This window comes from Myotis lucifugus, unplaced genomic scaffold (assembly GCF_000147115.1).
Source record: "Myotis lucifugus unplaced genomic scaffold, Myoluc2.0 scaffold_0, whole genome shotgun sequence".
In the NCBI taxonomy this organism is placed as follows: domain Eukaryota; kingdom Metazoa; phylum Chordata; class Mammalia; order Chiroptera; family Vespertilionidae; genus Myotis; species Myotis lucifugus.
Genome location: NW_005871048.1, coordinates 49638653 through 49666546, shown reverse-complemented (window position 1 = coordinate 49666546; position 27894 = coordinate 49638653). Strand labels below are relative to the sequence as shown.

At 52.2% G+C, this 27894-nt stretch overlaps 1 protein-coding gene across 1 annotated transcript; it reads left to right on the top strand.

Annotated features, from left to right (window-relative positions):
* Nucleotides 1-865: 865 nt before the first annotated feature.
* LPCAT1 (lysophosphatidylcholine acyltransferase 1) lies at nt 866-27894 on the top strand. Its single transcript, XM_006081463.3, has 14 exons — nt 866-887; nt 9432-9574; nt 11606-11820; nt 13754-13866; nt 15119-15179; nt 15721-15779; nt 17699-17733; nt 18894-18948; nt 20828-20910; nt 23088-23213; nt 23805-23958; nt 25606-25704; nt 25935-26076; nt 27494-27894. Exons 2-14 carry the CDS (start codon nt 9441-9443, stop codon nt 27676-27678), a joined length of 1461 nt encoding a protein of 486 aa, XP_006081525.1. The 5' UTR covers nt 866-887; nt 9432-9440; the 3' UTR covers nt 27679-27894.

Here is a 27894-nt window from a genome sequence, read left to right as displayed (position 1 = left end):
TTGTTATGAATCATAATGTAAATATCTGATATGCAGGATGTATTTTCATTGTTCGCGACCCACAGGTTGAGAACCGCTGGCTTAGGAGCGGGGACTGGGGCCTTTGCCTCACTTTCTCACCTGAGGCCTCTCTGGCCTGTGAGCCCCAAGGACAGGGACCTGCTGCTCTGTCTGGGACACAGCCAGGGGCCTGTAGGGACCCACCTGTCGGATGAGCAGACTTGTCTGTCTCTGGTGCTTACTGCAGCACTCTAGTTCTGCCGGCCCCTCCCGGTGCCACACTGGGACCCTGTCATTTCTTTCTGGACATCACTTCTCAGTGGACCAGGACGAGGTCTTCTTTGTGCCTGGCCTGTGCCCTCCCCTCCCCACTGCCCTCGGCTTCCTCCTAAGTTTTTATCCCTCAGGAACATTCTCAAAGATAAGCCAGCACCTTTTAGAGTGGCCCTTGCATCCTGGCCCTTCACCAGGCTACTTCTGTGGGGCCCTGCCCCACCCCCTGGGGGCTGTCATCCAGCCTTGCTTGTCATGGGCTTCTACACCCATCTGTGGGGCTCCCAGCCTCCTGGGTCCATTTCTGCAAGTGGAACTCTGTGTTCTTCATGTAATTACAGGGTGTCCTGCCCACAGTGAGGTGCCGTGGGAGCAGGTCAGGTGTTGCTGGGATCCTGCAGCCTTTAAGACGGGATGTGGAGCCAGCTCCTGCCTGGGAGCTGAGCCTCATCCCAGAGTGGAATGTCCAGCCCAGGAAGCTACACTTCCCAGCCTTTCTGCCCCCGACCCAGGATCCCCACCTGCCTTTTGGTTTACTGTGGAATTTCACATCCCAAATCCCAGGGCCACAGGAACAGACTCTGGGCTCCAGCCAAGGGGCCCTGAAAACGCAGGTAAATGAGATTTTGTAGAAACTGAGGAGTAGGAGGAGTGAAGACAGGGAGAGCATGGGGGCAGAGGGTGGGGGGGAAGGGGACCACGAGGATGCCATCATTCTGAAGCAGTGGAGCATTAGTGTCCCATGTGGCTGTCCTGCCTGTGTGCTTTACCCCTGCCCATCCTGCCTGCCTAGCCCCCTGGCCCCACCTGCCCCTCCCACAGGCCTGGCCTCCAGCCCCAGAGCCTTTGCACTAGCCTTCCCCCTGTGGAACCCCTCCCATGCCCCCCCCCCCACACACACACACACACACACACTTTCTCAGTCTTTGCTTGAATCCCACCGGACATTATAAAGACCTTCCTCGACTCCCTTGGAGAAGAGATAATCCCCTCCACACTCACCCCACTCCAGGTGTGCCCACCACACCAGGACACCTATTGTCTGCTCATTTGTGTTGTTCCTCCTCTGTCTTGGAGCCCAGCCTCTGACCAGTGAGCCTCCATTGGCGTCTGGGTGGTAGTTTTCCGTGGAGACCTGAGTCCATGTGGCAGGTGGCTGCTGATGTCCCTGAGGGTCTGCTTCCCTGGCCTCGTGTGGAGGCTCTTTTGTTCACCTGCTGCTGCGTGTCCTTGGGCCCAGTGCTCTGCTGAGCACCCCAGCAGTAAGGGCCCACCTACACCGCAGTGCCTGGCGCTCCTGCACCCTTCACCTGGAAGCCCCATGCTGCCCACTGTGTTGACTGCTGACTGAGATGTTCATTTCATGCTTCCTTCACCAGCTGGACTGTGGGCCCCACTGCCTCAAACTCTCCCCCAGCTACCGGTGCCAGGGGCCTGCACACCCTGGGCCTATGAAACCATCAGTGCTGATGGAGCCAGATTCAGGCCTGAACTGGCCTTCTGGCTGGACCCCTCGGGCACTGGCTAAAGGGCAGGCAAGCAAGGACTGTCTGGTGTGGGATTCCTTGGTTGGGGGAGGAGAAAGGGGGTGGTTCCTGTTATAGGGTGTCATGTTGAGGGTTGGCGTACACCAGAGGTGCTGACCTCTGAAGAGCATCGTGGATGCCCATTGCTGCCTCAGGAGACCCACCATCACTGCAGGCCTAGAGTGGTCAGTGCGGCCATCCAGGAAGACTGCTTGGCCACCGACTGCAGGGCAGAGTGTAACTCCAAGGGAATGACTGAGACACTTTGAGGACGCCTCCAGATTGGGCAGTGAGTGCTAAGATTTGAGTTGAGAGCTCTTGAATAGTGATGATGGGGATGGCAGGGATGTTGGGGTTGGCTGAGAGTTTGAAAGGCAAAAATAGCTGTTTTAGAAAAGCTGCATTTAATTTTAGATTTGAGTGGGATAGCTAAGAAGAAATAGCACGTATGTAGCAGTAAGCATGGGTGCTGGAAGTTTTCTTCATTGGAGGTCCGTGGACAGGGAGCCTCATACAGAGCAAACAGCAGAATTTACAGAGTGGGATACAGTTGACACCTAGGGTCAGGAAGACAGTCAGCATTCACATGTTAGTAAGAAAAAGGCAAATAGTCCATGTGAATTTGGGCAAGTCACAAAAGTCCAGGTACCCAATACACACTCTGTACTCTCCCGTCTGAAGCTGCCCTCGGATGTGACCTGCACTCCCTGGCCCCCCAGCAGTCATTCCCACCCCACTCCCCACGTTGACACCTTGGCTCACTAGCCGCCTTCATGCTTGTCTTTCTGTAAAGAGGAAGCTTTTTCCTAAGAGCAGTCTTGTATGTGACGAGGTAAAACCGACCCCGACTGTTGAGACATCGGCTTTTTGTTTCCCTTTTGCATTCCCGTATTCTAACTCTTAGAATCAGTGTGAACGCTCCCGTTTATCCCATACCGAAGGCAGCAGAGAGTTGGGCCCAGCAGTGTTTTGTATCTACAAGGATGTGGTGGTGACGGGGAAGCACAGCGGAGAGCTCTGGCGGGTTTGCCGGGTTAGCATCTGCCACGTTGGGCCCAGGGCTGACTTCGGAAACTCCTCCAGGCTCGGTTCCAGGCTGCTGTGGCTGGTGGAGTTTTCTAAGGAAAGTGCTGGGTTGTGCCAGCTGGTGGGACTCCTGTGAGGATTACTGTGCTTTTTCTAAGTTGTTTTTTCTTTAAAAAGAAAAATAAAATGAGACGTCTCACTGCATCAGGAGAAAGTGGCCCCAGTAGATTTGACTGTTTCTACGTGGCTCTGCGGACCACCTCCTGCCTGGACAGGCTGAGGTGTGGGGACCGCCAGCTTCCCAGGGCACCAGGCGTCAGCTTCCCAGTTGTAGAATATTCTGTCTATTCTAAATCAGGATTGGCAAGAACAGCTTGGTTTATTTATTTATTTATTTTTTAATAAGTAACAGTAAAAACAAGATTAATTTCCTGGGCAAGGCTTTCCTGTTTATCTCACATTGCCCCGTAGAGCTTCCTGCGGGATGAATGCATTGCATCTCCAACCTGTTCCTCATGGCACAAGCTTGGAGATGACCAAGGCCAGCTTCCCAGGGTGTGTTTGTGGAGTGGAGTGCACAAGACTCAGCCCCAGGAACCGCTGCTCCAACAATTTCTGAACCCTAGTGCATGCTTCATTCTAAAGATGAGCCCTTGTCCTCCCACCCCCAGTCTCCAGCTGATCTGCCCTCATTCATAGCTCCTGTCCCAGGAGTCCCCCTCCCAGGGAAAGGCTTGGTGTACCTGTCTGGCTCAATTCCTTCTCTGGAGGTCCTACATGGGCCCTCTTGTATGGCCAGGTATGTGAGCGAGGGTTCTGGGACCAGCCCTCCAGTGATTTGGGGAAAGGCCTGCCCTGCAGGGGTGCTGGGTGCCCGGTGTGGTAGGAGAACAGAGGGAGGCCAGTGTATCCAGCAGAGGCCGAGCGGGGGGCCTGGGGTCAAAGGGTGACTTGGCAGCCACGGGACGGGGTTGGCCGTGTGTGGAGAGCCAGGGTGGGGGCTGCCATGTTGCACCTTGGAGGAGTGGGGGTCTCAGATTCTGGATTTGTTTTGGAGGTGGAACTATTAGGAATTGGTAAGAAAGAGAGGTGGCAGATATGACTGCGAAGTGTGTGTCTGCTGCCCAAGCAGGTCCTGAGGGACGAGTCGCCTGTTTGAGGGGAAGGCCGGAGAGGAGCAGGCCAGCAGGGCTCAGTTTGGGTGGTGGTTGCGCATGGCTGTGGGTTCTCAGTTATGCTGTTGACAACGCATGTCTGGAGCCCTGGGCAGCAGACCTGGTGGGTTGTCAACATCAGAGCCATTGTCCCCGTGTCAGGCCAGGGTCCACGGGCAGGAGGTGCATGGAGGAAAGACTGAGCCCTGGGCCTGGGACTTTCCCCTCAGGGCACCTCGTCTATTCCTTGAACCTTGGCTTTTGCTCTGACCAGCTGACTGATCTTGGGAAGCTGCCTGCCTCTCTGTCCTGCCTATCCACTGTGGGTACCTTCTCTCTGGGACACGGACCACACCCTGCATTCCCTGGCAGGACTCTCCCTGCCTCCCCTCCTCCCCTCCCGCAGCGGCGGCCCTGCCTGTCTGCATCTCACTCAGCATGCCCTGCCCCTGGTGCACACGCTACCCTTGTTGGTTTGTTTGTATTGTTTTTGGGTTTTGGAGGGGCGGGGGTTTGTGGGTTAACTGATTGGGGTAGTTGATTTGTCTGTTGTATTGTTCCCTTTGTTCTGAAAGGAACCCCTAGAGCTGGTGAGCAGTCCCCTTTAGTTCCTGTCTGCATGTGGTACCCTGTGGGCTGGCCTGTGGCACTTCCCCTCAGTGGCACAGCAGGTCAGCCCTAGCACCTCTGGGCCCTAGGGTCCCATCTTTATGTTTGCTGTAGCAACCCCCTTAATCCAGGCTCCACCCACACCCAGGTCCCACACTCATTGGTATTTGTCCATGTCCTGTGTGCTCACCTAAGCCTACCATCTTTGAAAAGAAACGAACTGCCACCTCGAGACCTGTCCTCAGTGTCTCATAAGTCAGAGCTCCTCCCTCTGCTGCCCCTGGGTCTGTCACACAGGTGGTCTTCAGTTCACCTGTCCCTGGTGCATCCAGCTCTGTTCCCAGCAACACTGGGATCAGCAGCCTCTCCGAGTGCCCACACCCCGCTCCTGGAGAGCGGGCCTGGGCTGCCAGCTGGCAGGTGCACTCACACAGGCCCTACCTGAGTTCTCACCTGGTAGAGAACACACAGGCCACATGCTTGGGCAGGGTGAAGGCCGAGCCATGGGGACCTGGTGGAGCACCGGAAAACATGTGGGCTCTTAGCTTGGGATGCTGGGAACCCCCTGCATCCTGTGGTGGTGCAATTTACACAACACTATACATATGTAACACACACACACACACACACACACACACACACACACACACAACAATAGAACCGCTTCCTCCTCATCCTCCAGGCGGAGCCAGGTGGTTCACCCTGGGTATACCTTATGTCCCACCGCCCACTCCTCATGTCATTGGAGGCTTGTCTGTTTGCAGAGGGTCAGAGCCTGTCCTTCCCCTGCTTGCTGTGAAACTCAGAAACCAGGACTGTGTCCTTCCTGATGCCTCGAGAGCAGGAGCAGGAGCACTAATGCATCTCCTGAGGTTCACATATTGTGTCCCATGTGGAATGGCCGAGTGGACCCCGTGGCTGCTGGCTACAGGAACATGTATTGCTAATTAACCAAATAACTTGGACAGCAGCACTCCGGCCCCGAGTCAGGGTGCTGGGCAGGCTCCGGTCCCCTGATCAGGTCTCGACAGCTTCTCCCTGTTGGTCCAGATGGAATGAGGCACTGCCTCCATCCTAGTCTGCAGGTCCCAGTCTGCTGGGAACCACATGCTCTTTCTGGAACCCCATGAGATACAGTTGTTTTAGATCATGATTTATAGTAGGAACTATCCTGGAAACAGAAAATGCCTGCAGCCTGGCTGATGTGCCTCAGTGGTTGAGCGTCGACCTATGAACCAGGAGGCCACTGGTTCGATTCTCAATCAGGGCACATGCCTGGGTTCGGGCTCTTTCCCCAGTAGGGGGTGTGCAGGAGGCAGCTGATCGATGATTCTCTCTCATCATCGATGTTTCTATCTCTCTCCCCTTCTTCCTTTCTTTCTCTAAAGTCAGTAAAAACATACTTGAAAAAAATATATCTACAAGGAGACATATGTAATACCCTTTGTAATACTTTAAGCAATAAAAAAAAAATCAAAAAAAAATATATCTACAAAATGCCTGCAGAGCAGGGTGTGGTGTAAATGCCACACCATCCAAGTGAGGACTTCCTGGGATTTTCAGGTTCTGTGCCTGTTCACATGTCTGCAGCACAGGCACCAAAGGGTGATTTATGGGAACAAATAGTAAACTCTCCTGTAACTTGATATCTTTGCAAATTGAGAGGGCCAGCTGTCAATTTTAATGGCAGAGCAGGATTGCTGAGCTAGCTCCCAGCCAGCACCCCAAAAGTGAGGGCACCCCAACAGTGAGGGTGGCCCACGGGCTGGGGAGAAGGGTGCAGGGGGGTGGGGTTACATCTCAGGAACAGGAGGGAAGTGTCACCTACAGACTGCGACCTCTTTTCCCTCTGCAACAGAATTCTAAAATAATCACAGAGGATGGAAAAGGACATAATATTTTAAACTAAATGTTAAAATAAGCAATCAACTTATGGGGTTAGATTAAAGAGGTACTTAAGAAAAAGTTGTGTGCTCTCAGTGTGAATTTTGGGAAATAAGGTATTTCTGAAATTAATGCTCCTGGTTTTTACTGCAAGATGTGAATTAGACCGTTAGCATAGACTCAGAGTAGGAGTCACTCTGGTAAGAGCCAGAATCAGTATCAAACTGGTTCTAAAGGAGATGAATAAAATAGAAGAATATCTCAATATTGGCTGAAAAGTTCTAGAAGGCACAAATAATATAAACAATGAGATTGTAGATCAGGACTGATCTAAAAGTCACGGCGAATGTCATGGGCAACTTCGGTTATCCTGAAATCACTCGTGCCAGGAAGTTTAGCGGGGGGAGGAAAAGTCTGAGGACTTCGGAGATTTCCTCATTGACAAAAGTACTGAAATGAAACAAAGAGAAAAGAGAAAGCTTGATAAACAGTAGTCTTAGAAACATGGAAACAGCAGTCAGAAATCTCTGTAGAAATTTCTCTTGAGAGGCAGCTGGCTGGAATCCCAGAGGATTCACCCAGAGGAGGCAGCACGGGAGGAGACCCAGGGGTCAGGGTCACCGAGGATCTCGATGACTCGGTCTCAGAGGTGTATTCACGGGCAGACCCAGCGATTCCTTCCTTCCTTCCTTCCTTCCTTCCTTCCTTCCTTCCTTCCTTCCTTCCTCCCTCCCTCCCTCCCTCCCTCCCTCCCTCTCTCTCTCTCTCTCTCCCTCTCTCTCATTCATTTATTTATTTTCCCCCAGCAATTCCTTTAAGACAGGGATGGGGACACCTGACCCTGCCAAGACAACATTAGTCGGAATTTGAAATTCAATAAATCTAGGAGCTTTTTTCATAGCAACATAATTTTTAAGTTGATAATTTTGTATGGCCCGCAGACGTTATATATATCCAAATGACCCTTGGCAAAAAAAAAAAAAAAAGGTTCCCCACCCCTGCTTTAAGAAAAGAAACTAAGTGTCACTTCCCAGCACTGTCGCAAAGGTTTTAATGTGAGACAAGCTGTGAACACATCACTTATGGTGAGTGAGGACAGGCACAGGTTTACCCACTGGACACAGACCTGTGATAAAGTTCAGTACCCAGTCACGATGTAAAGCAAAGCCAAGTTCTCAGAAAGCCAGGAGTGTAAAGGTGCGTTCTCACCAGTCAGACATTTCCTGACAGCCTCGAGCCAGCACCACTTAGTGGGAAACATGGTCACCGAGGCCAGCAGGACAGCAGGTCTGGGATTGCCGCTTCGGTGCAGCCTCCACTGAAACTGGAGCTTCCCGCTGGGCTCTCCCCACCCCGCTCCTGCAAGAGGAGGAGAGGAGGGCCAATAAACATTGCCATCATTTGCAAAACATGGTTATCAAATCCGCACTGTCCAACAGGCAGCCGCGGCCACAGGTGGCTATTGAGCACTTAAAACGAGGTGAGTGGCCCGAGCCAGTTTTGCTCAGTGGATAGAGTGTCGGCCTGTGGACTGAAGGGTCCCAGGTTCAATTCTGGCCAAGGGCACATGCCCAGGTTCAATCCCCAGTGGGGGGTGTGCAGGAGGCAGCCGATCAATGATTCTCTCTCATCATTGATGATTCTATCTCTCTCTCTCCTTCTCCCTTCCTCTCTGAAATCAATAAAGAAATATATTTAAAAAACAAAAAACGAGATGAGTGTAAATTGGGATGCCCCATAAGCATAAAACTCACACTGGATTTCCGACATGAAAAATCATGGAGTACCTCATAATTTTTTATGTTGAGTACATGCTGAAGTGATATTGCAGGTATATTGGATTAAATAAACTATAAATTTCATCACCTTTGTATTTTTTAAAGTGTGGCCACTAGGAAATTAATAATTACACATTAAATGGCTGGCATTGTATATCATGTTGGGCTGTGCTGGTCTTGACAGGGAGCCCAAGGGAATCTGCAGAGGCTGAGGGAACAGCTCACATGCGCTCAGTTGCAGGTGACAGAGGCCCAGCAAGGTGAGGCGGGTGGGGCTGTTCAGGCTTGGCCAGCCGGGAGCATGAGACCTCACCGCAGACCTCCTGTCTTTTCTGTCTTCTCTGCACCAAACCTGCATATTTGAAGTGTGTGTTATTGCAGGTAACCAAACACTGCAGTGTGGGTCACACGCCTTTATAAGTTTCAGTTCTGTCATCCTTCCCGGTCCTCTTCTGACTGACCACCTGAGTATCAGCTGGTGTAGAGCCAGAACGTCGTTGTGCATGGAAGTGCTTGCGTTTTAGTGACAGCTGTCCTTCCACCTGGACTCGACCACTCGGCTGAACCCACGTGTCCCTCATTCCCACTCCCTCCCCGTGTTTGCACTATCCCCTCACCTGCAGGGCCTGCCCCTGCCCACAGAGCCCCAACTCACCTTCCTGGCGTCCTCCCAGCTAAACCCGCAGTGGCACATTCTCTGCTGGGCTCGTGCCCTATAACTTCCTTGGGCTGCAAAGCCCCCGATTTCCCTGGTCTTCCTGGGGCCTAGTCTTGCCAGCGCCACCCCTGCCATCTTGCCGTTTCACAGATGACATCTTAGTGCTGTGAAAGTGTCCTCGGGTCATATAAGGCTCGGGCTCGGACTGCCTGCAGGTGTGGGAGTTGGGGCGGAGCGCTGTTGACTACTTGAGAGGGTCCCCAACTCCAGTCCTCGGCCTCCTGCAGGGGTGACTTTAGGACTAGGATGGAGCGGGAAAGAGGTAGCAGGTCCCCTGTAACCTGGGTAAGGTGTCGCTGCTGCTCCAGCCACCTGGCTGTTCCTGAGATGAAAGTACCCTGGCCAGGATGGGTCTAGCGCCGGTGCCTGGCAGCTTCCACACGAGGATTCCAGAGGAGAGGTTCCCTGATGAGAGGTTCCCTGATGACCGTGCTTCTGGAACAACCTCAGTCTGTCTCCCCAGATCGCGGTCATGACGCTGACGCTCTTTCCCATCCGGCTGCTGCTTGCCGCCTTCATGATGCTGCTCGCCTGGCCCTTCGCGCTCGTCGCTTCCCTGGGACCCGCTGAGAGGGCCCCGGAGCAGCCCCTGGCCTTGTGGCGGAAGTAAGTCCTGTCAGTGGTGCTCTGATGTGGGGAGTCACAGGGCCATGTGTTTGTTCTCACAGCTTCTATCCACCCAGTGTTTATCCTCCCCTTCCCGGAGCAATGTGTGCCAGGGCTGCGCTCTCCAGTCTGGGACACTGCGGCTCCTGCCACACCCCTGCCATGGTCTCCAGCTTCCAACAGGGTCCTTCCAGCCACATGGCTGCTATTTCCCCCAGCCCTCAAACCCCGGTGTGGGGTGTGCAGGAGGCAACCTATAAAGGATTCTCATCATTGATGTTTGTATCTCTCTCTCCCTTTTCCCTTCCTTTGAAATCAATAAAAATATATTTAAAACAAACAAACAGGGGAGAACAAACTGCACACTGAACTCCTGAGAGGAATACACAATGACTTGTGCCCAAGTGTGGGACCCAGGGAGGCAAGAGGAAACAGGTTTTGAAATAACAGGGCTCAGAGCATATGCCTTTCGGCTTCGTGCACAATGGGGAGCACGCTCGTGCAGTGGGTAGGGAGGTGGGTCCTCCCCGCTGTGCACAGCTGTGCGGCTCTGAGTAGACCGATGTTAGGTTAGGGAGCCTTTTTGCTCAATGTATGTTAGTGTCATTCAAAAGTTCCTAAAATAAAAATCTTAGGTTTTGTTAATGAAAGGAAGTGCTCCCTTTCACAAAAGTCACTTACTCTAAGTTACTTTCAAAACACACAGTGTTGTAAAAACTAGTATCTTCTTGCAACACCTCACCAGCAGGCCAATACCTAAGCCAGGCAGGCTGTGGTAATGGTCGTCTTGGTGCTGACACACACACACACACACGCACGCACACACACACCCAACTTGTGGTATAGAAAGAGGGTGTCTTAGTCCTGTCAGGCTGTCTTAACCAAGTACCACCAGCCGGGACTAAACAACAGACATTCATGTCTGGAGGGTGGAAGTCGGAGGCCAGGGTGCGGGCATGGCTGACTTTCTGGGGAGGGTCTCTTCCCGGCTGCAGATGCCACCTGTGTCCTCAGGATAGTGTCCTCACAGGACAGTGTTCTGGTTTTTCTTCCTCTCCTTTTAAAGACACTGATCCTATTAGATGCAAGCCCTACCCTATGATCTCATTTCACCTTATTTCAAAATATTGGGGATTAGGGCTTCAACATAGGAGTTTGGGGGACATGGTTCAGTCCCCAGTGCTCCGTGTGGGGACTCTGCTCTCAGATCTGAGAAGTCCATCTTCATGACAGCCTGGTGCCATGTGTGCACTGGAGACCAGGGCCTGGACTTGAACTTACTTTCAGCTTTTCTCTGCTCTCCTGAAAGCCTCTCCACCCCAGGGTCTTAGCTTGGGATTGCCCTGGAGAAGCCCAGCAGCCCCCACCTGCCCTCCAGTGTGCAGCCCAGCACTGCCTCTAGACCTGCTGCCCAGGGACTGGCCCTGCTCCCAGCCAGACTGGCCCTGCATTGAGCTCAAAGCTCCTTGGAGCTCCAGGACATGGCCCAGTCCCTTCCTGTCCTCGCAGCCCCAGGATGTGGCCTCAGGCCCCTCCTGTGCATCGTCAGCTGCCATTGCTTCATGGTGGTGGGGGGGAAAGGGGAATAGAAGGTGGAGTGTTCCATCAACACACAGGCCAGCTCTCACCTCTCCCATTGTCCGGGTGCTTGCTCCCTTTTGTAGCAAAACCATTTGAAACATGCAGATCAGCAGTCTCCAGGACCACATGGATCTCAAAGACCCAGGTGGACTGGGCTCTTGTCCCACTCTTCACATGCCTGCGTGTTCAGGGACCAACACCCAGGGTTCGATGTCAGGACGCTCCCTCCACGTGCACACACTGTCTCCTCAGTGTCCAGTTATCCCCCCACCTCTGTGACCCTTTACCCGCCATGTGTCCCTTCTTGTTTTGCTGGCTGCGTCTACCTCTCCCCGACCTCGGCTGCAGCGAGTCCCTGTGCTCTCCTGGTGAGCTCATCTGGTTCAAGGATGTCCACGACTGTCCACAGGAGGAAGGAGACTCCCGTTTGACTTGTACCCTCTCTTGCAGGGTCGTGGACTTCCTGCTCAAGGCCATCATGCGGACCATGTGGTTCGTCGGTGGCTTCCACTGGGTGACCGTGAAGGGGCGGCAGGCCCTGCCCACCGAGGCAGCCATCCTCACCCTGGCACCACACTCCTCCTACTTCGATGCCATCCCCGTCACCATGACCATGTCCTCCATCGTGATGAAGGCCGAGAGCAGAGACATCCCGATATGGGGAAGTGAGTGAGGTCCTCCCCGCCCGCCCTCGGTGCAGGTCACTCCCGTGTGAAACAGGCCCTGGGTTTGCGTCCCTGTTATCTTTCCTTTGTTGTGATTTCCTCTGTAATAGTCATTGTGAGTTTTATTTTTCATTACTGCCCTTAAATATAATTTGTTGAATTACTTCTTCAAGTTCTATCACTGAGGATCCTAAAAGTCTAGGCACAGCGCAGGGCTCCATCCCAGCACACTAGTTATTGTTCTCGAAACCCAGGCACAGGAGGGTCCCTAGACTTCATGGTAGATCACCGTGGCTTAAAACAACAGAACTGTGTGCTCTCATTCTGGAGCCAGAGGGCTCTCATCACATTATCTCAGGACTGAGCCCCCGATGGGACTCCGAGGGCGGAGCAGCCTTCCTGCCTCCCCAGCTCCTGATGCTCAGGCGTCCCTGGACCTGCGGTCCAGTCACTCCACCTCTTTCTCCATTGTCCCAGGGCCTCTGCCTGTGTCTGTGTCTCTGTGTGTCTTATAATCAAGGGTGAGCTCACGTCAAGATCCTTACCTGTTTTAAAATGTCACATTCACAGATTCTGGGGGTTAGGACATAGGCACATCTTTTTGGGGTCACCGTGGAGCACACTCACCATTATTTTGGAGGCTGTAAGGAATCCTGGGCACTCTAGGTGGCTCCCTGGGTGCTCTACATGGTCCCCTCACTTCACAGATGAAAGCACACTCATGCCAAGCCTGGCCCAGCCCTTCTGGAGCACTGCCCATGGTGCCCCTGGAGGGTTGGCCAGCCTGTGCCAGGTTTGCATCCCCATGGTTCCTCCAGCTGCTCTGCCTGGGCCCTGCCTCTGCTCTCCTCCTTGCCAACCAGCCTCTGCCTTTTTTCTTATTTTTTCCAAATCCTTACCCAAAGATATATTTTTATTGATTTTTTTTTCCGAGAGTGAGGAAGAGAGAGAGAGAGAGAGAGAGAAACATCCATGTGAGAGAGAAACATCGATCGGCTGCCTCCTGTACCCACTCTGACTGGTGGGTGGAACCCACAACCTGAGTATGTGCCCTGACTGGGAACTGAACCCATGACCTTTCAGTGCGCAGGACACACACTCTAACCAACTAAGCCATACAGGCTGCCTTTTAAACCTCACGTGGGTTCTGGAGCAGGGCTTGTCTAGCAGAGGCAGGCGATGGTTCTCTCCCTCTGTGTCTGTTACCCCTTCTTATGAAACCCAGTCACTGATTAGGGCCCACTTCAATCCAGACTACCTCCCTGTACCTTGAGTACATCTGCAAGTATCTTCTTTCTGCCTGGCCGCTGTGGCTCAGTGGTTGAGCGTTAACCCATGAACCAGGAAGTCTCAGTCGGTTTGATTCCCAGTCAGCGCACATGCCCGATCCCCGGTGTGGGAAATGCAGGAGGCAGCCAGTCAATGATTCTCTCTCATCATGGATGTTTCTATCCCTCTCACCCTCTCCCTTCTTTTCTCTGAAATCAATACATATTTTTAAAAAATATATCTTCTTTCCAAATAAGATCACTCTCACAGGTGTCTGGGTCTAGGACATCAGCCTATCTTTTTGAGGAACACAGTTCACCCCACAACAGGAGCCACGTGTCCTGGGCCCTGCGACTCTGAGTCCATGGCCCTCACACCCTTCTTTATTTACAGTGACAGAGGCTGTCTGCTCCCTGACGGGTCAGCCTTGCTCTGCTCTTTCCCTGATTAACCTCCTGTGGACTCTCAGTGTTGTTACTAAGGCTTCATGCTGTCCTCTAAGTTTACTGGAAGCTTTAGTGGTTTCCCAGTTCCCTGTGGCCAGGCATGGACTCCCACCCACCCCGTGGTACAGCCCCTGGGACCTCTAGGGGTCTCACCTCTCACCAGGTCCTGCTCAGCGGAAGTGGTGTATCCCCTCATGACACCTCCCCTTCCCTTTCAGCTCTGATCAAGTACATACGGCCTGTTTTCGTGTCCCGGTCAGACCAGGATTCTCGCAGGAGGACCGTGGAGGAAATCAAGAGACGGGCGCAGTCAAATGGCAAGTGGCCACAGGTAACCGGGCCCTGCTTGCGTTTGAGTGGATTTTTTCCAGCACGTGTGAGCTTAAAGACTGAGGGGAGAAGAAACAAAAGGGCCAGAACCTGCCTTCCGTGGGGGCTGGCTGTGTTTAGTTCCTTTTATTTCTGATGAGTGTAAATCCAAGAATCTGCTAAATATCAGGTACTTTCGATTCTGGAATTTTAAAATTAAAAGAAAGAAGAAGAAACCATTCAGACTTGCATCTCAAGTTCCCACAATCGTCTTTATTGACAACAAATCTTTGTATAAGTTCTGAGTCAGAAAGAGCTGCTACCCGGTCCGCGGGGTCGGCAGGACCTCGGTTCTGGGCAGAGCATTCGTCTATTAGGCGCCCTCTGCTTCGGGGTCATGGGCTGAGCTTCCTGCGTGCATCTGGTTTCTGGCCCAGGCCGTGAGGCGCAGGCCTCGGCTGCTGTTAGCCGTCGAAGTGTTTGACCCAAGCTGTAATTTTCTTCTTTTAAACTGTGCCGACATGCAGAAGCTGGAAATCCCACCAGACTCTGGGTTCTGGCTGCTCAGGAAACACAAGGGGGGCTGGCTCCCAGCACCTGGACCCATGGGCAGCCACTTGGAGTGGTTCCCTGGCTGCCACCCCTACCAGTGCAGGCCATTCCTGCCCCTCCTTCAGCTTACCTGCCAGACCCTCGGGGATGCCAGGGTTGGACCCCTGGTGGCTCTTTGTTACCTGGAGATGGTCTGCCCTTCAGGGACCAGAATTGAAAGCACCCACACAGGTGGTATTTTTCAGCTATGGGGAAGGTGTTACTGTGGATTCTGTTGGGGTTTCCACTTGCTGGCCAGCACCCCCATCCCCAGGGCCATTCCGAGTCCTGAGTCCTTTAGCCACACGCTCTCATCTGTGTGTCCCTGTCCCGCTCTGCCTCGGGACGCCTGCTCCCGCTGACAGCCTGCTCTGTGCAGTTGTGTCTGGTCCTCGAGGCAGCCAGGAGGTAGGGACCACAATTAGTATATGCAACTCCCTGGTCTAAGAAGGCACATGCTGTTGTCTACTTGCTTTGCTTCCAGATTTTAATAAATTTCATAGTTAGAGAAGAAATCAGCATAATCTTCCAAAATGCATTTCACCTTGTTCAACTGAAAATGATTAAAGTATCTAAATTATGTCAGCAGTAGGGAAATAGATTGTGAAAATTGGCACCTGTGAATTCTGAATTATGTCCCTTTATTGCTGAACTCTTTTTTCTCTTCTTTTTTTTATTTCAAGATAATGATTTTTCCAGAGGGAACTTGTACCAACAGGACCTGCCTAATTACCTTCAAACCTGGTATGTAGCTTTTTTTTCAATGTTTTTATTGATTCCAGAGAGAGAAAGGAGCAGGAAGGAGGGATAGAAGCATCAATGATGAGAATCATCGATCGGCTGCCTCCTTCACGCCCCCCACTGAGGATCGAGCCCACAACCTGGGCATGTGCCCTGATTGGGAATCGAACTGTGACCTCCTGGTTCATGGGTCAGCGCTCAATCACCGAGCCACACGGCCAGGCTGTAGTTTTCTTAATTATTTTTTTCTCCTTGAAAAAGTGGGGGAGACCCTCACTCCCACCAGTGCTTCCAGTTGTCCTATCAAAGTGCAGCTCAGCCTGGAGACACTCCTGTCTGCCTCCTGCCAGCAGGGCTGTGACCCTGGAATTCTCTGTATTTTCCACCAGCACAGATGGGGAGGGACCTTCCAGGCATTGGGTTGCTGCTGACCAGGAAAGCCTGGCAGGAAATCCCGTTTTATTCTGAGGCTAGCATGAGCCACGCAGGCACAGGACCTGCCGCCCTGGCAGTAAGACGGTTCCTGTGTCCCTTTTCTCTGCAGGTGCCTTCATCCCGGGAGTTCCTGTCCAGCCGGTGGTCCTGCGGTACCCAAATAAGCTGGTGAGTGTGTTCTGCGGATCTGTGTTTAGGCGGAGGCCCTGGGAGTGAGAACTGCGAAGTGTTTGAACACACGGGTGTTCCAGTCAACCCTGCTATGCCGAATATTCCCAAATATTCACGCACAGAATCCTGCCTTCATAGGTCAGGGAGTGGTCCTCCTCTCATGTGATCGATCCTGACATTTTCATGTGAACGTCCCCCCTCTCTGCCCAGTGTCCTCAGCAGCTGTCACTGCCCAGTTCACACTCTAGGAAAATTTTAAATTAAGAATATTCAAGTTCTGAAAGGCTGGAGGCAGCAGGAGAGAAAGGAGTTAGGTGACGTTGTGGTTCATGTGCCTTTATCTTGCTTCTGTTGTGTGCAGAGGTTTTGTTTGTTCTAAGAGAACAAAATAAAAGAAGGGGTGTTTGGGGCTCAGAGCTCCCAGACAATCTTGATGGATCCCCAGCTCAGAGGCGGAGCTGGGACAAGACCTCAGAGCAGGTTCAGACAGGGCCCTGCTGGTCTGCGCGTCGACATCTGCAAAGCAGCCATGACTGCCCCCTTCTCCCAGGTGCCCTGTGGGAGCAGTTTTCATGCTGGCTGCGTCTCACTTCTGTAACCCCGTCCGTGGGTGTCATCTCACCTTGATGGGCTCAGGGCCCTTGCAGCCGAGAGAGGTCCAAACACACTCGTGTCCCCGCCCTGCCTGGGCCCTGGACACATGGGAGTGGTTCTCCACGGAGGCACCTGAGGCAGATCTGCTCATAACACGGAGCTTTCTCTCCGTTGCAGTGTCTTTATGACAGCAAAGGAAGAAACCTACCAGCCAGGACACAGTGGGCTCGGGAGTCCCTGGAATAGACTGTGCAGAATTACATGTGACGTCTGGGCCAGGCCTTTAGGGTCTGAGATTTGCACACTGGGCCTAAGGGTGTGGACAGGCGCAGTGGAGGCTCTCTGAGTGGCCACTAAATAAATGTCAGTCAGAACTGGTCGCCACGCCGACTGACAGATAAAATTCTCGCAGCGCAGCTGAAACTGAAGAGGTCTGTTTGTTCGTCAGTCTCTGCAAATAAGAGAATCTGTCATTGGTGTGTAGAATTCTAGATTTTCCATTTTTTTAGTTTGTCCCATGAACGTATTGTAAGCAAGGTTTCTTATAGGTTCCAGAGCGTGCAGCTCGGGTGTCAGAGGCACCTGCTTTGCCTGTTTGTGGCTCATGTCCTGTGTTCAGCTGCGTAGCCACAGACATAGCCCACTGCTGGCAGGTTTGAGCACAGACCTGCACAGAGCGGGCCACGTGGGTGGCAGGGAACCCCGTGCCAGGGGTTTTTGGAGCCTGTGAGAGGAGTGCATGGGTGTCAGGACTGCAGAAGGAAAAAGCCTCCATAGGTGACCTTTGTCAGGGTAGAAACAGGCACCTGTCCTCCAATGTCCCACCTCGGTGACTGCTGAGGCTGAGAATGGAGAGGGTCAGAAATGCCCAGTGGGGCCCTGGCTCTGCAGTGGCTTGTTCTACCTCTTCCCAAACCTGGGGCCAACCTGCTGGAGTTATGGGTGCAGGCGGGTGTGGTGTTGGAATTTGGCTGGGTGTCACAGGCCCTCATGAGCAAGTCTGAGGAAGCAGATGGACAAAGTCTCCTTGTTGTCAATTGAGGTTGCCAGGGATACCTGGGGGGTAGGAGGGGAGGGCAGGAAAAGGAGCTGGGAGGGGGTCTTAGGTGGTGAGCACCCACCTTCTTCTCTGCCCCAGAGTGGACTTGGGAGGATGAGGAGCTCAGCATCTGGAATCAGAGGAAGGTTAGAATAAGGGCAGGGAGGAGGGCAGCAGAGGAAGTTAGGATAAGGGCAGGGAGGGAGGGACCCGTGTGGCATCCCCAGGAATTTCTGATGCCCAACTCCCAGTCATGTTTCATCCATTCATTTCTTGCCCCCAGGACACCATCACGTGGACGTGGCAAGGCCCCGGAGCGTAAGTCAGACATTGTGCCGTCTCATTTGTCCTGTCCTCCCGGGAAAGTGCTCCAGTTAATTTAGCAAATGTGAAACCTGAACACGTGACCCGCTGCTATTTGACAGCAGTTAGGTTCACCTTGTTGTGGAAACTGAATGTAAAAATCTGGTCTGTCCTCACACCCTGGGTTCCGGGACTTAAGTTCATTGCCTTCAGCCCTACTGAGAAGATAATTGTGAGAACCTTTCTCTTCCCGCCTTGCGTCTGTCAGCTCAGTGATTACCATCCTGTCCCTGGAAAAGACAGCAGACTGCCAGGGGCTGCCCTCCTCTTGCTCAGCTATTAGGGGGTTGGGGGCAGGGGAGGGTGGGAGGGTGGAACATGGGATCCAGGCACATTAGGCCTCCAGGGTGCTGCCATTTGAGCTGGTTTTTGGAAATGGAAGTGTGAGTGCTGAGGCCAAGCAAGAGCCCTCCCACGGCCCCCAGGCCTTGTCAAGTGTTTGGAACAGAATGCGTGGGAGGTGCCATGAGGAGCGGCATGTCCGAGTGGTGGTCCTCACATTTCTGAGGCTGGAGTGTGGGGGTGGGTGGTGAGAAGCTGGGAGAAGGGCTGGAAGGGGCTCCTGGTGGCCTGGGCTTGAGGCTGTCGATGAGGCCGAAGTGGGGTGTGTAAGAGTGTTACGAGGGGGACTGTGTATCCAGGGAGTAGTGAGCGAAGGCCCAGGGATGGGATTCTGGATGGCTCCCCATTTCCAACTTCTGCAAATAAAAATTTTAAAATGCTGGTTCTGAAGTCAGGAACTCTGGGAGCCAGGCATGGGGGTGGCATAAGCGAGGGCCTGTCCAGTCTGCGCTGCCGTGAGATGACTGGGTGGGGACCCGTGGGGCAAGGTTTCCTGAGCTGGAAGACAAACTCGAGAAGCAATGGCTTGCAGGGCATACTAAAGCTGCAGATATGGGCGTGTTTAATAAGAACAGTGAAGACTGCTTTGTAATAAAAGTAGCCTTTTTTCTCACTGTTGTATTTTAAGATTTAGATTTAGGCTGAAGAAGGCTCAGCATCTGTCTCCTGAAGGAGAATTAACTGCCCAGTACTGCCCTCTGCAGGGCAAGGGGGTTGAAGATTTTGCTAAACGGAATCTTCTCACCAATGCTATAAATCTGTTTGTTTTTAAGGTTAGAAATCCTGTGGCTCACCCTGTGTCAGTTTCACAATCAAATTGAAATTGAGGTTTGTATAAATATAGTGTTACACAATGTTACATTGGGGTTATAACAGTGATTCCCAAAGTGGGCGCTACCGCTCCCCGGTGGGCGCTGCAGCGATCCAGGGGGGCGGTGATGGCCACAGGTGCATTTGGGGGCGATGAGTAACTGCTATTAAAATTTTTTAAAAATTAATTTCCAGGGGCTGAGTAATATTTTTTCTGGAAAGGGGGCGGTAGGCCAAATAAGTTTGGGAACCACTGGGTTATAAATACATTGTATCAAGGTCTTTTATAGATACAATGTTATGTTGTCTGCATAGATACAGTGTTATATAGGTGTCTATGTGGATATAGTGTTAGTGGTATCTTGGGTTTTATATAGACACAATGTTACATTGATATCTCTATAGACACAATGTTATGTCATCTGTCTCTTGGAACCCTTGCCATTTCTCATGGCTCCTTACTAGTAGAGGTGCTTCCCAGTAGTTTTGCATCAATCGCTTTGTGTCTCTTGGATGATTTTTAATCTATTCAGATACAATTTTTTAAATCAACAAGGAAGGTAACCCCATCATTCTTTTATTATGGTTAGTGCAGCTTAAGGCATATCAAATTGACACATATGTAATGAATAAATTTTTTAGCTTTATTTTTACTTGATACTAATACTGCTGAATTCACACTGCTAAATTTGTCATACTGTCATCCTCCATTTGATACTTGGTCAGATCATGTAGTCTGCCTTTCAGTTTGCATCCCACTGGATGTATCAGACAAAGTCACAACACCCATCCTCTCATCTAAATTAAATACAGCTGTATTTGTTCAACTTGTAAATTTAATCTGAGTGGATGAGGAATAGAGTTTATTTTCTTAAAAAGGGAATTGCCTGGCTACTCCTGCACCTGAAAATTAAAGATGAGTCATGCAACTTAAGTATTTAATGAAACACTTTACTACCTTCCAATCAATTTTGCAGAGTAATACTGACTACAAATGACCCGGCTTTCCGCCAGGTTTTTCATTTCAGTAGAATGTAAGCCACTTAATACTCAGAGCTGAGCCAAGGGTAGCAGGCCCACAGCTTAGGACATTTTATGTGGCTTGCCTGCTGGTGGCTCGGAGCACAATGGAGCCAGGCTCTGAGAAAGACAAGTTGGGCCTGCCCTGGGTCTCCTGGTAGAAACAGCTCTATTTCAGATCTGGCTTCTTATTGTAAGCATTGAAAAGAGGCTTCGTGGCTTGTGTAATCCCTCTAAACATAATTCCTGGTGTTTCTCCTCTGAGACGCTGGTGCTAATGTGAGGAACTGTTGCAATTTGCGTCCTTCTTTTCAATGTAGCTGTAAGCAAAAGGTTCAGTTATGAGAATTGGTAGTATTTCGGAATATTCCTTGATTCTTAAATATTAGTGTTAAAGAAAACGGCTCAATGGTGATTGTTGGCCTTTTCTGCATGGTAGGACTTATTTAAAACATTGGGTAGATGTCCAAAAGCTAATAATCTTTTACGTAGAAATTGTTGTGTTATCCTTGACACAAAACTGAGACCTTTAGGAATAAAAGCACACATGTTATTCTTTTACATCTAAAAACTAAGCCCCTATGTGAAATTACAAATACAGTGTACCGGCCACAGCTGCGGTGTCCGGGGAGTGGGTACTCCTAGTGAGGAATGGCGAGTTGTGAATTTTTTCACACACACACACATGTGCATATTTGTGCACGTGGGTATGTGCATGTGTACATGTGCACGTGTGACCACTTCAAAGATGATTCTAGCGGGAAGTGCTTTGACAGATCTTAACTTTTTCAGACTCACAGTTGTCACTGTAGTGGCATTGGTAAGGGGGGTGTCTTGTGATACTGTGCCAGTAACGCAGCCTTCTCTGTGTGCTCAGTTCCTTCCGGTGTACAACCCTTCAGAGGAGGAAAAGAAGGACCCCGCCCTGTATGCCAGCAATGTGCGACGCGTCATGGCCGAGTGAGTGCACCCTCTGTCACCTCCTGGCCTCCTGATTTCCTTTCCCTAAGTATTACCCAGCACTCTTGTTTACCTGCTGTTTTCCTCCTCAGTGCTGCTAAAAACAAGAAGGCCAGTAGCTTTAGGAAGATGGGTTCTTGCAAAAGCTAGTGAACAGCATGGACTCGGCCTATTGGACATACACTTTATGTCTCCTGTTTTTGTCAAATGACATTTCTGCTTGTTCAGCATTTGGAAGATCCTTAAACATCACTTAGTTTCACTCATGTCAGGTGTGCCCATAGCCATCAGTCACCCAGGTGCCGCATGTGTGGGCGCCCCAGTGTGACGGGCAGCAGAGCTGTCAGTGAGAGCAATGGCCTCTGCAGGTTTCAGGGTCTGTCTGGGCTGGAATGTTCTCGAAGCTTCTCTCTCCATCTACCCACGCAGTGTTTATTAGTGTTCCTGCTCCATCTCACCAAGTTCAGTGTGGTAATTGTGCACCTAAGCTTGTACAGTAGCTCCTCCCACTTGTACGGCACCCGTGCCGCAGTCAGGAACGTGCTCACCTCCTATTTCTGGCCATTCCCAGCTTGTTCCAGGTAGTGGTAGTGTCAGCTCTTACACCTGCCCCTCTAACCGCCTTCATCCCTCCCATCCCGTCTTCTCCCCTCTCCTCCTCTCTCCTGTTCCAGGGCAGCAGGGGCTGCCTCTGACTTTGGCCACCTCGGTGCCTGCAGGGGGCTCAGCAGCTCAGCGGCTCTGACAGTGAGTGCCACTCGTTGGGGGTCCACGCGGCTGCAGAGGGGGCTTTAACAGTTGCTATTGCTGACCTGTGTGGCTTAGACTTCTAAGATAAAGCATTTCAGTATGCACATTGCACCCCACTTTAATGCATTCTATAAGACTCCACTGAGCAAAATCATGCATCTCACCTCAACATACATGAATTAACACTCAGCAAGCTATTCCGTCTTTGTCCACGGGCTCCTCAGGAAATTGGGCGCTAGGGATAGAGTACAGTGAAACGCTCCTCCCCTTGCCTTGGGCTTCCCCGCCCTGCCTACCTCAAAACTCCCTCTTCTTTTCCCTCTCTGATTCACACTGGCCACCAAGTTGTGCTTGATCCTCAACTTTTGGGAAGTCAGGGTACTCAGTAACACCCTTGTTTAACCTCTTGATAAAAAAAAATAATGTCCATCCATGGAATTGCAGGCTCAACAGGTTGGGTATAAATATTCTTAGTACACACTGATATAAATTACCTGTTAACATTTTTAAAGATATGTATCCTAAAGAAACTGTCCATATTAATTCAAAGGAAGAGGACAGATAACCCATGGGTCACCCCCTCGCCTCAGCGGCTGCAGAATTTCAGTGGGTTGTCACCTCCCTTATCTCTAGTTCTCACCTTCAAATGCTCCTGGGAGGGGCCAGGATCCCCAGGGGCTGTGTGGACAGCCCCTCAGCCGGCCTCATCCCCCTTCCTGAGGAATAATTCTGGCTTCTGTCCCGCAAGGGTTATACCTGAGTTTATCAAGGAGAATGTCAGAGTCACTGTTTCCTTCTCATGTGATTGCAACAGGAAATTTTATCAAATGACTGAAGCCCATTCAGTTGTTGGGGTGGGGAGAAGTTTAGTTTTCTATACTTGGTAGATTTCCTACCTCGAGTGTCTTCTTTAACAGGAAAGGTTATGTCTCATGAACTCTGATGCAGCTCTGAGAATGGCCAAGTTCTGACTCTCCCAGCTTCAGGGAGGTGTCAGCTCTGAGAAAAGCGATCCCTGGTCACTTGTGAAGAATTGAGCTTCTCCATAAAACACCCCGTGGGGTGGTGGTGTCGTCTTTAAGGCCCAAATGCATGGTTGTTTCCTAGTGGGGTGCAAACTTGGGCAGCCTAAGTTCTAAGTAATTGAAATTTAGGGTCAGCTATTAGGCATTTATGTTTAGTACTAAACATGACCTTCCCACATTGCCCTTCTGTGCATCTCGGCGTTCAGAGTCCTCCCTCACGTACTAATCGCTGTGTGAGGAGGGTACCCCAGGGGCTCAGAGCAGGGTGCAGGACACGCATGCAGCACTGCCTCTGCCAGGGTGTCTGCCATCGGAGCAGACTCAGAGAGACCACAGGGGCTCCTGTGACTTGGCACCGCTGCCGTGCAGGGCGCTCACGGCAGGGCCTCCTCTCTGCTGCAGGGCCCTGGGCGTCTCCGTGACCGACTACACCTTTGAGGACTGCCAGCTGGCCCTGGCGGAAGGACAGCTTCGGCTCCCTGCAGACACCTGCCTTCTGGAATTCGCCAGGCTGGTGCGGGGCCTAGGGTGAGTGCCTGGGTTTTTTTTACTCATGATCAGTTTGTCAAAAAGGGCACTCCCTCGAATGCTGTGACAAGCGTTGGGGCTGTGATGTGTGACAGGGCAGGTGCGATGTGTTCAGCAGTGAAGAAAAGCTTTGTGCTGGACCAAAACTCCAGGCAGAACCTCGCAGGGGCCTCCGCCCTGCAGGTGTTGGGGACCAAGCTGGAGGTCGCAGCTGCGCCTGGGGCTGCCCGATGTCACTCGAGACAGGGCATCAAGGAGAGCTGAAGTGCTTGTTCTGGCAGTCCGGTTATTTTCCTCTTTTCTATGCCAACTTCAGCCCACACTGAAGTGCCGAAAAGCTCCTCATGGCTGGTGCCACGCTCTCTGGAGCTGCCCCTGGAGGACGTCCTGCTCACAGGCCGCCCTGCCAAGGGGTGTACATACTTAGGCAGAGCATTGCGTGCCTTCAGGTTATTAGAAGGCTGTTCTTGAAAACTAGCAGCTTGGTCTATAAATCATGTTAATAATTTGTTGGGTCTTAAAACAGTAAGCCTCCTATTTTTGGCATTCTGTGATTTTATTGAAAAAAACTTTTCCTCTCTTTTTATTTAGCCTAAAACCAGAAAAACTTGAAAAAGATCTGGATAGATATGCGGAAAGTGCTGGGATGAAGAGGGGGGCAAAGATCAACGTCTCAGAGTTTGCGGCTTACCTGGAAGTGCCTGTCTCCGACCCGCTGGCCGACATGTTCTCCCTGTTTGACGAGGTAGCACGTCACCCAGTGGGGGTGGCAAAACCTTTGGCTTCAAAGTGTACATTGTTTTCCTTGTAATATAAACATTCTGTAGACAGTTTTGGAAGTAGAGAAGGAAAAACCACCCCTCAGTGGCCCCATCCTACCAGCCTACCCTGTCCTCGGGAGTATTTTCTCCCATGGTTTTAAATGCACAAAGTATCTGACATTTCAGTTAGCATGTGCTGATAAACATGTCTGTAGTTTGGGTTTCCTTAGATCAGATCACTAAAAGGCTGAGTGATATCACACAGCAATGCTGGCCTAGCCCCTGCCGTGTCCCTTCCCAGAGGCCTCCACTGACCAGCCCAGCCAGGCCTTCAGAATTTCTAAGCATGGCCTCTTTCTGGATGCTCGGCTTAGTCGTTCCCCATCGCCTCTGTCTAAAGCTTGGGGGTCTCCCCCTGGAGAGCAACCCCTCCCCTCTCCACCACACACATCATAATCGGTCGTATGTGCTGGCTGCACAGAGTCAACACGTCACTGCAGCTCTGGGAATGGGGGTGGCCTTTAATGTTTGCGGGGGAGACAGAGAACCAGGAGGGCAGGCTGCCATGTAGCCAGAAACCACCCATGCCTGGTCATTCTGGACGTTTGAATCGCAGTGCAGACCCCTGTGCGGTACGTCCTGTAGGAGCAGTCAACGTGGCACAGTGTGTGTGAAGGGGCTCCTTCAGCCATGAATGTTCCCTGTGAAAAACGTAGTATGTTGTGTGAATAATGGAGCATGTTGCATGTGGACAACAGTGTGTTCGGTGTGAACACTTAGAATTTCATGTGTGTGCAACACAGCGTGTTCCGTGTGACAACGTTGCATGTTCTGTGTGGCCACAAGGTGCAGCATGGTGGAACTCGAAGAAGCTGGTGAGTGATTTGGGCTTTAGAGACCCCATGAGTGTGCAGGTTTGTGGCACCACAGTGTGCAGTTGAGCAGGTGGCCCATCTGGGCGACCCCTGGTGTAAAGCAGCTGTGGGGTGGATTTGTGGCTACATCTCACTCGGGCGCTGTGGCAACAGGTCAGGTTTGAAATACAAGAGTGAGCATGGTTTCAGCTGGTGACATCCTGGTGATGCGTTATCATCACTGAGCACCAGACATCTTGCCACAGTGTGTGGGTTCATTTTTATTTTTCACAGTGTTCTTACAAGGTAGGAATATCCTCCATTTCACAGAGAGCCTCAGACCCAAGATTAAGCACCTTCCCAGAGTCAGGGGCATAGGCGGACCCAGTGTGCTCGGCCTGCGTGGTGTCATCACCTTGGGCTCACCTTTGATTTGCACGCTCACTGTGTGGTCACTAGCAGGCTAGGTTTCAGAGCCCAGAAGTGAGCCTCGTTGTGGGCAGGTCTGTTTTTCTGGAAGGCAGGCAACAGTCCTCATGCTGCACATACTTTCCTGCACACCTTCATGTGACAGTCACACTGAAGATTCATTCTAGCAGCCTAAAGAGTGGAGAAGCCAGTGGTTAGGAGCGTTCTTCAGATGCTCTTTCCATGTAGACACATGATCTCAAGTTTGTGTGAAAAATAACCTTGTGTTGACACTCAGCAGCCAGTGCTGAACCCCAGCTCCCAGGGAGGTGGCCAGACTGCCCCTGACAGAGCGTCTCTCTTTTGCAGAGCGGGAGCGGCGAGATGGACCCTCGGGAGTACGTGGTCGCCTTGTCTGTCGTCTGCCGGCCTGCTCAGACCCTGGACACCATACAGCTGGCCTTCAAGGCAAGTGTGGGGACATGAGTTTAATTTATGGGGACAGTGAGACGTGGGTTACAGGTGGAGCACGCTAAGGGGCTCAGCACTCCCTAGGGCGGCACGCTGGTTCTGGCCATGCTGCCAGGTGGGTTAGGGCCTCTGGGAGGAGGAACAGGCCACTCTGGGCAGGCAGTGGGCCTGGTGGGGCCTGAGGATGGAGGAAGAGACCTCGGGGTAACACCGGCCTTGCTTTGCAGATGTACGGGTCTCAGGAGGATGGTAGCATAGACAAGGATGCCCTGTCCAGCATCCTCAAGACGGCATTAGGGGTGGCAGAACTCACCGTGACTGACCTCTTTCGGGCCATCGACCAGGAGGAGAAGGGGAGGATCACGTTTGGTGAGAGGCCCGGGAGCAGGGAGGGTGGCCCACTGGTGCCAGAAGTGAGGACACACATGGAGCCCCCACCCACCTGTGCTTGTCAGGCCACCCTGTGTCTTCTGCAACAGAGATTCTCAGGAGGAAGGTTCTTCCTAAAACCTGGCCAGGAAGGGTGGGAGCTTTCAAATCTGACTTCTGCAGGCGATGAATAGAGCCAAATTCCAAGCCCAGTAGACCTGGGACCAGGATGAACGTCGTCCTGGGGGCTGTGGGCACGTGTGCCAGGCCAGGGCAGGGCCTCTGCCATCAGGGTTCAGTGCAGGAGCGAGTCACCTGCCCTGAGGACTCTGCTGGACAGCTCCTCTCTGGAAGGTTTGGCTTCATCACCTGTGGCTGCACAGAGCAGGCTGGCCCGGATCCTGGGGCGCCAGGACCTGAAACCCGCCTGTGGCTGGGGGGCTGGGCAGTAGGATCTCGGAAGGCGTTCTGCTCAGGGCACTGGCCAGAGTGCGCATTTCACAATGAGTAAGTGTTCTTGCTGAAAAACTAGCAGACATTTGCTCAAGAAAGGTCATCGTGCACGTCTTGTTTGGACATGTTTTAAAATTGCATCCAAATGTCAGGCACGGGTGTGGGGTGGGAGGTGGTTGTTATTTGTGTGTGTGTGTGTGTGTGTGTGTGTGTGTGTGTGTGTGTGTATATCTGCATTATAGCAGGCCCTGCTTCCTACTTTGGGGGTTGTTGGTGAGGTTGGTGATGAGCCTGACCAACTGCAGACTTTTCCAGTAAAAGCCGTTCCAGGTTTCCTACAAGGAGACATGGATGACCCTGGAGCCTGCAGGCTCCTACACCCAAGGCCTCTGAGCATTACCTGCTCTCATGATGCCTGAATGCAAGCCTGAGGGTGCTCTCCACTCAACACCAGCCCTGGCCACTGGGAGATGCACAGGCAGGGAGGCATTCAGGCCCTGTGACCAGCTTGCAGGGTGACCCTCCATGCACCCATGGTCTCCCCAGTGCTCAGACAGACATCCATCAGTAGCACCTGCCTCATGGCGTATCAGTCACCACACGGACGCTCGTCCTGTCCCTGAACCAGCTCTTGTGATGAGCAGCACCTCCCTCACATGCACTGAGTCCCACAGTGCCCAGAATTGTGCCATTTCTTTAGCTTTCCCCCAAGCAAGAGTAACTGAGAGGATACAGTGGCTGCCCCTTTGCTTTTGCTATGATTTTGTGCGCAGCAGAGAAAAACTGAGTGTGGGTCTTGTCCTCACCTCCAAGACCATGATCGTAGACCCCACCCCTGCCAGAGCGGTGGGGGAGGGGGGGGCGGAGTCGGGGGAGGGAAGGGTCACGTAGGCCCAGGGAAGAGCTCCAGACTCTAGTTGTCTGCTCCTGAAGCCCCAGTAACCATGTGCCCTCATCTCTCCAGCCGACTTCGGCAGGTTTGCAGAAACGTACCCCGACTTTGCAGAGGAGTATCTGTACCCCGACCAGCCGCCTTTCGAGAGCTGTGCACAGACGCCTCCCGCTCTCACCCCCAACGGCTTCTGTGCTGACTTCAGCCCCGAGAACTCGGATGCTGGGAGGAAGCCTGTGCGGAAGAAACTGGACTAGGACTGAGGGTGCTGGAGAGACGAGACTGCTCCCCGGCAGTCGCCACCCGCCTCCACATGGCCGCGAGCCCTCTGCTGTGACCATCTCCGGGCTCCACTCTCCATGTCGGCTGCTCGGTCACTGTCCCCAGGCCCAAGTGCCAGAGGCTGGGGTGTTTCCACTTTGCTCCTCTATGGGGCACCGGCCTGAGGGGCATCTGGAAGGAAACCTTATGCT